At 49.9% G+C, this 11,869-nt stretch overlaps 2 protein-coding genes and 1 pseudogene across 3 annotated transcripts; 1 reads left to right on the top strand and 2 right to left on the bottom strand.

The window, feature by feature from the left end:
• Positions 1-1,325: 1,325 nt before the first annotated feature.
• LOC118600685 lies at positions 1,326-1,448 on the bottom strand (annotated as a pseudogene).
• Positions 1,449-3,729: 2,281 nt separating this feature from the next.
• On the top strand, positions 3,730-7,086 carry DUOXA1 (dual oxidase maturation factor 1). Its single transcript, XM_036217897.1, has 6 exons — positions 3,730-3,906; positions 4,234-4,291; positions 4,967-5,101; positions 5,355-5,568; positions 5,817-6,034; positions 6,830-7,086. Exons 1-6 carry the CDS (start codon positions 3,760-3,762, stop codon positions 7,084-7,086), a joined length of 1,029 nt encoding a protein of 342 aa, XP_036073790.1. The 5' UTR covers positions 3,730-3,759.
• Positions 7,087-8,295: 1,209 nt separating this feature from the next.
• On the bottom strand, positions 8,296-11,755 carry DUOXA2 (dual oxidase maturation factor 2). Of its 2 annotated transcripts, none has more exons than XM_016153182.2 (6): positions 11,393-11,755; positions 10,301-10,358; positions 9,906-10,040; positions 9,445-9,658; positions 8,881-9,095; positions 8,296-8,520 (listed from the first exon to the last, which is right to left on the bottom strand). In XM_016153182.2, the coding sequence occupies exons 1-6, from the start codon at positions 11,537-11,539 to the stop codon at positions 8,327-8,329; spliced, it is 963 nt and encodes a 320-aa protein (XP_016008668.2). In that variant the 5' UTR covers positions 11,540-11,755; the 3' UTR covers positions 8,296-8,326. The 2 variants fall into 2 exon arrangements, with proteins under 2 accessions (XP_016008668.2, XP_036073788.1); XM_036217895.1 differs by having other exon boundaries at positions 8,296-8,462.
• Between the last annotated feature and the right edge of the window lie 114 nt (positions 11,756-11,869).

Genomic DNA, 11,869 nt, shown 5'->3' with positions numbered 1-11,869 from the left:
CCTTAAGGAGATTAGAAGCTAAAGAGGAGAGAGATGTTCAAACAATCAGAGTATAATGTAATTATTGGGATTATGAAAGAATTTTCAAAACGCAATCAGAACGTTAGAGGTAGGAACGTCCATACTGGCCCGATGATGTCAGAGGAAATTTCACAGAAGAGTTAATGCAAGCTGAGACTTGAAGGGTGAAAATGAGTTTGCCAAGAAGGTAAGAGCATTTCAGGCAGAGGAAATAGCATATACAAAGGAACGAAGACTTGAAAGAGCATGTCAGATTCAGGGAGAGGCCAGTAGTTCAGTGTGGCTAGAGAATAGACTGGGTGAAAGATAGAGGTAGAAGGGCAGGTGGGACCAGATCACCAAGGACTTTCTATGTAATGGTGAGAAGATTAGATTTTACCCAGAGCAAAAATGTGAAATAATTATATTTGCTTTTAGAAAAATTTTTCTGGCACCAGGCAAGGCAGATGAAGCTGAATTAGGGCAGAGACAGTAGGGAAGGAAGGTTTCTAGAAATATTTAGGAGGTAAGATGTTCCAGGTTTCTGACTTATTTGATTGATGAGGTGGCAAGACCACTAAAGAGACAAAGAGAACAGAATAAAAGCAGAATAGACAGTAAATTCAGTTTGGGACCTGTTAAATTTGAGGCATCTGTAGAACATCCAAGTGAAAATACCCATGGATGAATTGACCTTTTTGTGTTTGGAGCCCAAGTAGGTGGTCTACCTGGAGGCATAGATTCAAGAAGCATCAGCCATGAAAATGGATGAGTTTGCCCAGGGAATCATAAAGAGTGCTAAAAGAAGAGAGCCAAGACAGAATCCCAGAGAGCATAAACATTTAAGAGGCAGAAAGAACTGGCAAAGGATGCACAAAAGAGATGCCCAAAGGCAGGAGGCCCAGAAGAACATGGTGTCATAGATGTCTTCATAGGAAAAGTTTAAAGAAAGAGGGAATGATCCACAGTGTCAAATACCACAGAGAGGTCACAAAGGATGAAAAGAGAAAACTTCCCTTTGGATTTAGCACTTGGTGACCTAATGGAGAAGTTGAGCATGGGGAAAAGTCAGATCGCAATGAGTTGAGGAATGGTAATATCAACACGAACTATTCTCCCAAAAGCCTGGCTGTGAAAGGGAGAGAATGGGATAAGATGGTAGCTGGAGGGGACCCAGAAAGTCAAGGGAGAGTCCCTTTTCTTCGTGCTCTTTTTTTTTTTAAATTTATTTTTATTTATTTATTTTTAGGTGAGGCAACCCTTGGTTGACCTCACAGATTGCAAGGACCTTGTCAGTTTATAATCCCTTATTCTTTTATTTTTTATGCCTACAGCACCTGGTCTTCCTAAGTGGTCTCCCATCCAAGTACTAAGTAACCAGGCCCGACCCTGCTTAGCTTCTGAGATCAGAGGGGATTGGGCTTGTTTAGGGTAGCATGGCCATAGACTCTTGTGTTCTTAATATTAGAGAAATTTAAGCATCTCCTTGAGAGAAAGAGTCAGCAGAGAAAGAGGAGCTGCAAAGTTTCAAAGAGAAGGAATAACTGATGAAAAAGGTGGTGGTGAAGACAGGCAGGACTGCGGGCAGAGCCCAGGAAAAAAAAGAGATATCCATTTCTCTGGGATGGAGGAAGAGTTTACAAGTTAAGAAAAAAGCAAAACTACATGTTAAAACTGAGACTCAGAGGTTACGTGACAGGATTAAAAATTGAAACAGTCCATCTTTCTGTTTCTTTGCTGATATCATGCTACCCCCAGAGAGAGCACAAGGAGATGGCCAGCTTAGAAGGAGAGGTACTATACGAGAATCACAGAATTTAGAATTGGAAGGGACCCATGGATCATCATATCCAATTGCAGATAAGGAAACCGAGGACCGAGGAAGTTGTCATTTGCCTGCCCACTGTTAAAAAAATCAGTCATTGAACAGATGATAACTAGAATTAGCAATCATATTGTAAGGTATAAAAATGTTGAATCACTATATCCTACACCTGAAACTAATATAACGAATGTAATATTGTATATCAACTATACTTAAATAAAAAATAAATTAAATAATGTTCATATATTTTTTTTAAATGATAAAATTAGCCACTGAAGAACTGGAACCAGACCCAGAACAGATTCCAGCCCACAGAAGGGACTGGAGAAATAGATAAATGGAGTAATAAAATGCCCCCTCTTTCCCAATCTGGTAGTTTCCATTTGTTGATATTACTCTGTTCCAAGTAATATTCTTAGCACTTTACATACACAACTTCATTTCATACTCACAATGACCCTCTGAGGTAAACATTATTATTATCCCTATTTTTTTGGTAAAACCAAGTCTCAGTAGAGGTCGAGTAACTTACAAGAGGCAAAGGTGGAATGCTGACACAGAGCTGCTTAACTCCGAAGCTTATTCTTTCACTTTACCAATTAACAAGACACTATCTGGTCAGACTATAAGTCATGGAGCCTCTTGGGCAAAACGAGGCCCCTGTATAGGTCCCATGCAGGGAAATGAGTGGAGCTGGGATCATTGATTATGGGATGCATTTCTTTTCACTTTTTGACATCTCTGAAGTTGAGGTGTATCATGGAATGGAGGTGTAATGATGACTGTCATGTACAGAGAGCTAAATATGAAAAAAAAAGATTAGAAATGAAAGAAAAACAACACAATTAAAAAAAAGGTAAAAAATTGAAAACAAAACAACCCCTCCCCCCCAAAAAAGCAAAGAAAAAAATGGCTGTCATGGTTTAATTAGTAGTCTCTCTCTCTCTCTCTCTCTCTCTCTCTCTCTCTCTCTCTCTCTCTCTCTCTCTCATACATAAAATAATAGCTCATCTTATAATCCATTCACCCATTCTGTCTGGATTTAACAAGACACAGTAAGTTCAGATACCATTTCCCGCCTATCCTGTCTGCAAAGGGACAAACTGGAGTCAAACTAGCTCTGAGATCACAGGACAAGCAGAGAAGAGCTGAGCCAGGGTTTGAGCTGAAATGAGGCCTGGGAATTTAACTCAAGGAGGAAGGCTGCTGTTGATGTGTGGGGTAGAGGGACATCTGGCCCTAGCACTGTGCCTGGTGGAGGGTGGGTGATCCTTCAGTACTTATTGAGGTAAACTCAATTCAGCTTCATCTAGAGTTGCCAGAGCAGAAGCCGAGTGCTTGAGAGAACTGGACAGACCAGAGTGGGCTGTGGCAGGTCTGGGAATCAGCCCTCTGATGATGTAATTGAATTATATACTTAGGAGAGTTGTCTGGCCTTTGTTTTTGGGGGGGCTTAGAAGAAAAGCCAATATTTTTGTAATCTGTAACACCATCTTTCACCTTTATGCCTTTACTTGATAGTAAACATCGCTCTTTTTATGTTCTACAATCTTTCTGCTTGTGCTGGAGGCCTGAGGGAGATAAAACAGAATTATATTTCTGAACACAGTCTCAGAGGAAGCAGAGAAGCCTTGAGGATAGTAGTGGCATTGATTTAGGGGATCTAGAGTTAGGAAGAAAGCATAGGGCAACAGAGACTGAATGCCAAGACCCTCATTCACTCACAGCCAAAACACACAGGGAGCTGGATGGCTGAGGGGCAGTGGAATGGCAGTAAGGGTGGAGTCTGGTGAGCTCCAGAGAAGATAGGCCTGGTTTGGTTTATTCTCAACTGTATCTCCAGCAGCAAGAACAGTGCCTGGCACATAGAAGGCACTCAGTAAACATCTATTGTTGTTGTACAGCATCCATCTCTCCCGTACGACCCCACCAAAATGGCTGCTTTCGGACACACATTCCCCTTCTATGCCGGCCCCAAGCCAATCTTCTCAATGGACACAACCTTGGCCATCATCATCGCCATCTTTCTGACTGCACTGGTCACCTTCATCATCATCCTGCCTGGCATTCGGGGCAAAATGGTGAGAAACAAACCCAGCCCTGGAGACCCCAGCCCCAGAGAGACCTTGGCATCGAGGTGAGGGGACCAGACTCTCTGAATACACCCAAACTCAGGAAAGACACTGCAGTCCTGAGAAAGCACCCCTCCCAACAGAGAGCTCCCCTACTCATTGATTCAACAGATGGTTTTTGAGCACTTGTTATGTGCCAGGTACTTGATCTCAATCGACCAAGTGACCTCGGGTTTAGAACACTGTCACTGAGTCTGGAAAGAGAAAGGGTGGACTTGTGCTCTAGAAAGGAGAGTGCTTCTTCCTAACACCCCTCCCCCTTCCCCTACGGATCAGAGGCTATTCTGGCTGCTGCGGGTGGTGACCAGCTTATTCATCGGGTCTGTGATCCTGGGTGAGTATGAAGCTCAACTGACTTGGACACTGCCTCTGACCCACCTCGGTCCCTCAGCAGCCTGCCTGGCCTCTCCTTGTTTCCGCATGGCAGTTTCTGCTTCAGGGTGGTCATCCAGACATGCCTCCCTCAGCATGGCCTCAGCCCCTCACTCTTACCATTGTCCTGAGGGGTGTGAGCTCTGGGAAACCATCCTGGATGCATTTCTCCAAACTTCCTAACATTTTATTTGGAGGAAAACAGGTCAAAATGAATATCTGTGGGGAGAAGGTCTTTGGAGACTGGAGGGAGGAAATGGGAGAGGGCTTCTTGCTTTGCTTTGAGAATTTGGCAAATAGTTAGAGATGGAGAAAGTCTGTGTTTGCCCAGCAGTTTATCATGTTAATGTCTCCTCCCCCAGCTGTTTGAGTAGCTCTCCTTAAATGGGGAGGTGGGGGGAGAGGAAGGGAGAGAGGGGTGAGAGGAGTATGACCAAGGAAAATCTTGGATTCTGTTCCATTTATTCATTCCACATATTGTTGGCAAACCAACCATGAGCCAGACACTAGGCCAGTTAATGGATGTACACAATTGTGAACAAAGCAGACACGGTCCCCTTGTAGCTCTCCCTCTAACTCTAATCCAGCAATGCCCAGGCCTCCCTGAGTTCCCACATGTCCAACTCCCCAACCTCAGCTGTGAATTTCAGTTCTGAGTGGTCCGTGGGCCAGGTCAGCACCAACACATCATATAAAGCCTTCAGTTCCCAGTGGATCAGCGCTGATGTTGGCCTGCAGCTTGGGCTTGGAGGAGTCAACATCACACTCACAGGTGAGGGAGGGCTCTTACCTGTGATGGAGGAGAAGGCTCTGCTCTGTGTCTTTGGGATCTAGTCTGGTATGGTCTAAAGAGCTACAGACAGGATTGGGGGGGGGGGTAAGAGGGGACATTCCCAGGTTTTGAAAGCTGACTTCTCTCCATTGAGACCAGCTCCTGTCCTTTTGCCTGGTGCGGTGAGCCCCTACCTAGGCAAATACCCCACTCCGACCCTCGGGTCCCTGCCAAGCACTGCCCTATTTCCCAGGGACCCCAGTGCAGCAGCTGAACGAGACCATCAATTACAATGAGGAGTTCACCTGGCGCCTAGGCAAGAACTATGCTGAGGAGTATGCAAGGGCGCTGGAGAAGGGGCTGCCAGACCCTGTGCTTTACCTGGCAGAGAAGTTCGCCCCGAACAGCCCATGTGGTCTGCATGGCCAGTATCGCCTGGCAGGACACTACACCTCAGCCATTCTGTGGTAAGGGTAAGATGGAGGTCCTGCTGGCCTAGACCCAGGAACAGGGTTCCTAGCCATCTCTCCTTCACTCAGGTGAAGGTCCCTGATTGGACAGGATGGCACAAGTCACCACAGTACTCTGTTGTGAAGTCCAAAGGCAGAAATCCCTGCTTCACATCTTTGGGGTATCCTTGAGTCCCTTAGTCTCTACCTGGGTTCCTCCAGGTAGAGGTGCTTGGGTCAGCTTTCACCAGGTCCCGGCTCTCCAGGGTAGCATTCCTCTGCTGGCTGCTGGCCAACGTGATGCTGTCCATGCCTGTGCTGGTATATGGAGGCCACATGCTGCTGGCCACGGGGATCTTCCAGCTGTTGGGACTGCTTTTATTCTCCATTGCCACATCACTCCCCCAACCCTGTCCCCTGCACCTGGGCAGTGCTGTGCTGCAAAGTCGCCTTGGATCTGCCTTCTGGATCACGTTGACCACAGGTGAGGCTCAGCCCTGAAGACAGGCACTGAATTGCTCAGGGCCAGGGAGGAAGGGTCAGGGACCACTATGTTGGTGGAGTTGAGAGTCTGGGGGCCAGAATGCCTTTCCCCTCTTTAAAACTCTATCCTTCTCATATCTCTAATCTCTGGGTTTTCTCTTCACAGTTCCACCCCCCTTCCCTCCTTGTATATTCTTACTAACCTGTGTCTTCTCTCCCTCTTATGTACTTAACTCTCTTCACCCAGCTCTTTCCCGAATCTTGCAATCTCATGTCCCCTCCCACTTCCCCCAATATTCTTCTCTGTGTCTCGCATTCCTAGAACCTTTCTCTGTCCCTCCCTCACATAGCCTTAAATTGTCCTGCAGTCTTATTATCCTCTCCTGTCCCACTGTGTCTGTCCCTCATGCCCCTTCCCATGCCTCCTCCTCTGTGCCCTGCTGTCCTTTCCCTAGGGCTTCTGTTTTCAGAGCTCTCTCTCTCTCTCCCCCAACCTTCCCAACCCCACCCTCCTCTCTCTCTCCCCCCTTCTCCTTGTCTGTCTGTCTCCCTCGCTCTCCCTCCCTCCTTCCCTCCCTGAGATGTAATTGAAAGAGCCCTGGCCTTGTAGTCCATAACTCACAACAATGGAGTAACACCAACTATATGACCCCAAGCTGATCATCTCCCTGAGCCCAAGTTACCTTGAAGTAGGGATGCCAGGCCTCCCTTAGAGTTGTCCTGATGCTCTTAGGAGAAAATGTGCTTGGGAGAGTGTCACAATCACTAAGGGAGATACCTATTGCCTCATCTCCAGGAGTGCTTTGCGTGCTGCTGGGCCTGGCCTTGGCAGTGGCACACAGGATGCAGCCCCACAGGCTGAAGGCTTTCTTCAACCAGAGTGTGGGGGAGAATCCTGGGCTGAAGTGGAAACCTGAGGAAGGAGGACTCCTGAGCCCTCGCTACCGGTCCACAGCTGAGAGTCCCCAGCCCCAGGACATTTCTCTGTCTGAGGCTTCCTCCGAGGCATGCTGTAAAGAGGAGCACCCCAGAGTGCCTGACTGTGCCCTATAATGTTCCTCTCCCTGGTGGCCACTCAGACTTCCCAGTGTGGCTCCAGGCCTCATTGGAGCCCCCATAAAACCACGAGAACTGCCCACAGAATGGGTTTATCGGCTCTCAGCAACAGTCTATAAGTGGAGTAGAAAATGGAGACTCTACTTCTTGATGTTAAAAAACAAAAGCCCTAAGGTGCTGAACGTGTTAGAGCTGCCTGTAAACCCTGTCACATGGTAACACCACGCAGGGGCTGCTCCTGTTTTCACACAGCAACTCTGCCTTTCTTTGATGCTTTGTCTCTTCAAGGTGTTGTTGATTGAAACTCAGCTTCGCCCACATGATGATTGGGGGCAGTTACAGTGTGATTCTCCTGTGGTCTCTCTCATCCCTCTGCACCTCTTGTTTTTGTTTTTCCTGGGTCTTCTTTGTTCTTTACTTCCCAAGTTTGTATGACCTCTTGGTACAATGAAAGACAGTACTGGGAGTGAGAAGAAACCAAACTTCTCATCTCCCCTCAATAATAACCAACTGCGCCACATTCTCTTTGAGCTTCAGTTCTAAAATTTTCCAAATAAAATCGTAAGACTTGTCAGGGACCTTTTTTAAAAAATCCCAGTTTTACAATTTTTATGCCTTGCTAACATCTACTTTGGGCCTCAGACACCATTCCATAGTGAATAAACTGGAGTTAGTGAATAAACTCCAAAACGCCATTCCTTCCTAGCTCACTTAGCTGGACCAGTGGAGGGGGAGCTCAATGGGGCAGTGGAAGGGCCAACTGCTTGGTCGCTACGCCTTACCATCCACCTGGGGCGCATCAGGAAGATACTGGCTCCGATTGGTTCGCTTCTGGGCTCACTAGAGGGCGCCCCTCTCCCAGAGCGTTTCACAGGTTAGTCTGGATTCTCCAGACCGAGAATCTGGGATCGCGGCAAGTCAGAGGGAGAATGTTCTAGGCTGCCTCCAGCCCAGCGAAGTCTCCCGAGGGCCTGTGTCCCCCAAGAGCCTAGTGATGCCATAGAATTTAATGGGGGGAAAGTTTTTTTTTTTTTTTTAAAAAAAGGAAAAAATTTATTTACAGCTCCCCCTGGGAGATGCCAGGGTGCACAGTGAAAGTCTGAGGCCGCCCACCTTTCCCTGGGCTTCCACAGCGCAGCTCCCACAGTTCCGCAGGTCTCCTCGCCCAGGCCCGGTTGGCACTGCCCCTGGCCTGCGATGTACGGAGGCGGAGTAGGAGTCTGAGGTTGAGTCCCCTTCACAGGTGAGTACTGATCGTTAAGTCCGAGGACCCAAACTTCTTGTGTAGTGGGTTGTTGAGGTTGAGAGGTGAGCTCCCTCTCTCTTGGTTACCGCAGTCCTTGACGCTTCGGTCCAAGAAGGAGCGAAGAGCGCTGGGTAGAGTGTAGTGGAGACTCACCACCGCCCCTCCCAGGAGGAGACACAGGACCCCTGCGGCGCCGCGGACGCGAGGAAAAGGGGCCAGTTAGGGCTACGGCTTCCTTCTGTTGGAGGCCGGCCCTCACATTTCCTTCCCCGACACACGCACTTGTGCAACTTAGAAAGATCTCTGATATGTATTACATCATACACGGTTCTCATGCTAAGGTAGCAAGTTATCTAACCCTTCTATACCCTCTCCACTCATCCGTAAAATGGGCATAATAGTGCCTGCCTATACGAACTATCGAAAGGGGCAAATTAGTAATATAGGCACGTACCAGTAAAAATCTTTGTAAACTGGAAGGCACGTACCAGTAAAAATCCCGTTCCCATGCCCAGCCGCCCCTAGCCCATCCGCTCGGTCCTCACCGGTGGCCAGCGTGACCCAAAAGGCGGCGCCGTAGTGCGTGGTGAGCGCAGAAGAGCCGAGGCGAATCCGGCAGAATGGCACACTGGAGATGGAGGCGAAGACGAAGACAGAGAAGAGCGCAAAGGCGCCGGTGGCCAGGAGCCCCAGGCCTCCGTAGAGTGGGACTGGCATGGAGAACAGCGCGTTGGAGAGGAGCCAGAGGCAGAACGCCACCCTGCGGGGGGACCAGCTGCGCTGTGAGCCGGCTTCTCCCAGCCTTCTGTCCTTACCCCAGAACGAAAGCCAGGGGCGGGGTGGCGAAAGCCCAGCGGAAACTCCCAAAGGGTGTAGCGAACTCCCTGCGGTTGCTGAGTCTCTCCGGATTCTGACGGTTTGTGCGGACCTGGTGACTTTCTGACCCGAGCGGCGGTAATTCTCACCCCGAGTGCATCTGGCTGTAACCGCAGCTCACATTCTCTGGCTCCCCGCCCGCTCCCCGCCTGCTCCCCGCCCCCCGACACACACGCACGCGCGCGCGCGCACACACACACACACACACACAGTGCCTTCCTTCCAGCGCTCACCACAGCAGGGCCGAGGCGTAGCGTCCCGCCAGACGGTACTGGCGGTAGAGACCGCAAGGGCTGTTCACGGTGAACTTCTCCGCCAAGTACAGAACTGGATCTGGCAGTCCTTTATCCAGTGCCTCCTCGTATTCCTCGGTATAGTCTTTGCCAAGACGCCAGCTGAACTGCTCATTGTAGTCGATCGTCTCGTTCAGCTGCTGCACCGGGGTCCCTGAGGAGGGCGGCTGGGTCATGGGGCTGCGTACAGCCAGGGGACCCAGCAACTAAGCGGATTCGAATACGAAAGTAGGGGTGCAAGAGAAATAGGTTTGTCAGGGGTTGGGGAAAACACAAATGCCTGAGGACCAAAAGCTTTTTGTGCCTGTTGGATCTGAGAGGTCCTGCAGCTATCCCTGCCACCCTCTCTCAACCATGGAGTCTGCCCACCCCAGGACTTCGCTTAGTCCTAGCCCCCTCACCTGTGAGTGTGATATTAATCCCCTCCAGGCCCACATGCAGACCAAGATGGGCTCGGATGCGCGCAGCACTGAAAGCCTTGTAGGATGTGTCGATGCTCACCCTACCCACTGACCATTCAGCGCTGAAGTGCACGGCTGTAGGTAGAGGTACAGGATAGGAGGAGAGGGTTAGAGAGGAGACTGGGGAGATGGAGCTGAGAGAGTGGTGATGGGAGGTAGGACACTGCAGAGAGATGTGGTATACACGGTAAAGGCAGAAGAGTGGGCACTAGAAAGAGCTGGAGAATGGAGAGAGGGAGCAAGAAACCAACCCCAGTTCTCCATTTCCCAGTGCCCTCTGCCCACCTTCTTCCTCACCCCAGGGCCTCTCCCCATCCACTACACCATACACTCACCCACGATTTCTGCGCCTATGAACAGACTGAGAAGAACTCTCACCAGCCAGAACCAGCGCTGCAAGAACAGGCAGCAGGTCAAGCCTGGATGCTGCTCATCCAGAGTTCCCAAGACCTCCCATGACTGCATGTCACCCAAATCTTTATAGCCCTCCTCTTGTCCCACACCCTTTCCCCAGTTACATTCCTGATGTTTTGAGGCTGAAGTCAGGCTTGCTTTTTGTACATGTCCCTCTGAGCCACTGGTATTTCTGTTTTCTGATCTTCTGCCTCCTCAGCCCTATTCTCAGTCCATCTTGCAACAGGATTGTCTGCCTGGTGCTCTACTACCACTTTTGCTCCCACAGCTACCTGGCTCCTGGTCCTTGTTCTGCCTCCTGCTCTACTCACTGCTATGATGAGATTCAGTGAATTCTGAAGTGCTAGGCAGGCAGGGGTCACCTCTCCCAGGAGAGGGAGGCCTCTAGGGTTTGGTCATCAAGTAGAGGAGGTGGGAACATAGCCTCTCAGATATTCCTAGGTGCACCAGTTTCCTAGGAAACCAAGGTAGGTCAAGATTCAGGGAGGCTAGGTCTGCCTAGGCTTGAAGAACAAACAACCTAGGTTCTGGGAGAGGGCGAAATCTAAGAGAAAGTACCTAGTCTGCTACAACTTCGAATCCTGTGCAGGAGTGTCTGAGTCCTTAGGATGGGGGCACCAAAACACATGCATCTCAATTCAGCACAGACACTACCTAGAGGATAGAATGGAAGTGGGGATGGGAGTGGAGCTATAGACAGAGGAGAGGCAGGAGGCCCAAGAAGACTAGAATCAGCCCTAAAATTACTGGGTGGGGCACCCACTCTCAGCAGCCTCTTAAATAATCCAGGGTGGGTCAGTCTCTAGGATGTCTTGAATGGAACCTCTCCCTGTACTTGAGAAGGGGTGCTTCCTCATTAGACTTCATGGTCTGCTCCACCTGTGCTGGCCGGGTTCAGCGCTCAGTGTGACTATTCGGTAGAGGTCCTTGCTGCAGTCTTATCTGGCTACTTCAGAGACAAGGTGCCCATGACGCCCTCCACCCCCAGACTCGAGCTTCTAGCACCCCCTTACCGAGTGGCCACGAATCCCAGGCAAGATGAGCAAGAAGCTGACGGCCAAGGTCAGGAACACCAGAATGACGATGAGCAGCGGGACGCTGAAGCCAGCAGCATGACGGGGCTGGGGATAGAAAGGCAACACGCCATCCCAGAGAGTCATGCTGCAAGTCGGCCGAGGGGCTGCGTGCAGGCGAGAAGCTGGCGAGCCAAGTCTCCTTGAGTAGGGAGGGAGTCCGTGGGGTCTGTGGCGTGTCACTTTTCTTTATCCTGCTCTCTCAGTGCTAGCGAGCTACCCAATGGCCAGGCCGAGTTTGAGCCCCTCGGCTCGCCGGGACAGAGTCGGGATTATTTCTCACTGGCTGTAGCTTCACGCCTCTGTGGGCTTACTCTGCGTTTGGAAGTCGCGCGGGGCTCGGACCTCTTTTATAGCAGCGTGGACAGCGCGCAGAGCTTGGCAACCGAGTCCTACCGGGAAGAGATCTTGTAAATG

This window comes from Rousettus aegyptiacus, unplaced genomic scaffold (assembly GCF_014176215.1).
Source record: "Rousettus aegyptiacus isolate mRouAeg1 unplaced genomic scaffold, mRouAeg1.p scaffold_m13_p_3, whole genome shotgun sequence".
Taxonomy (NCBI): Eukaryota; Metazoa; Chordata; class Mammalia; order Chiroptera; family Pteropodidae; genus Rousettus; species Rousettus aegyptiacus.
Note: the sequence above shows the minus strand (reverse complement) of the source record. Positions and strands in the feature narration are given on the sequence as shown.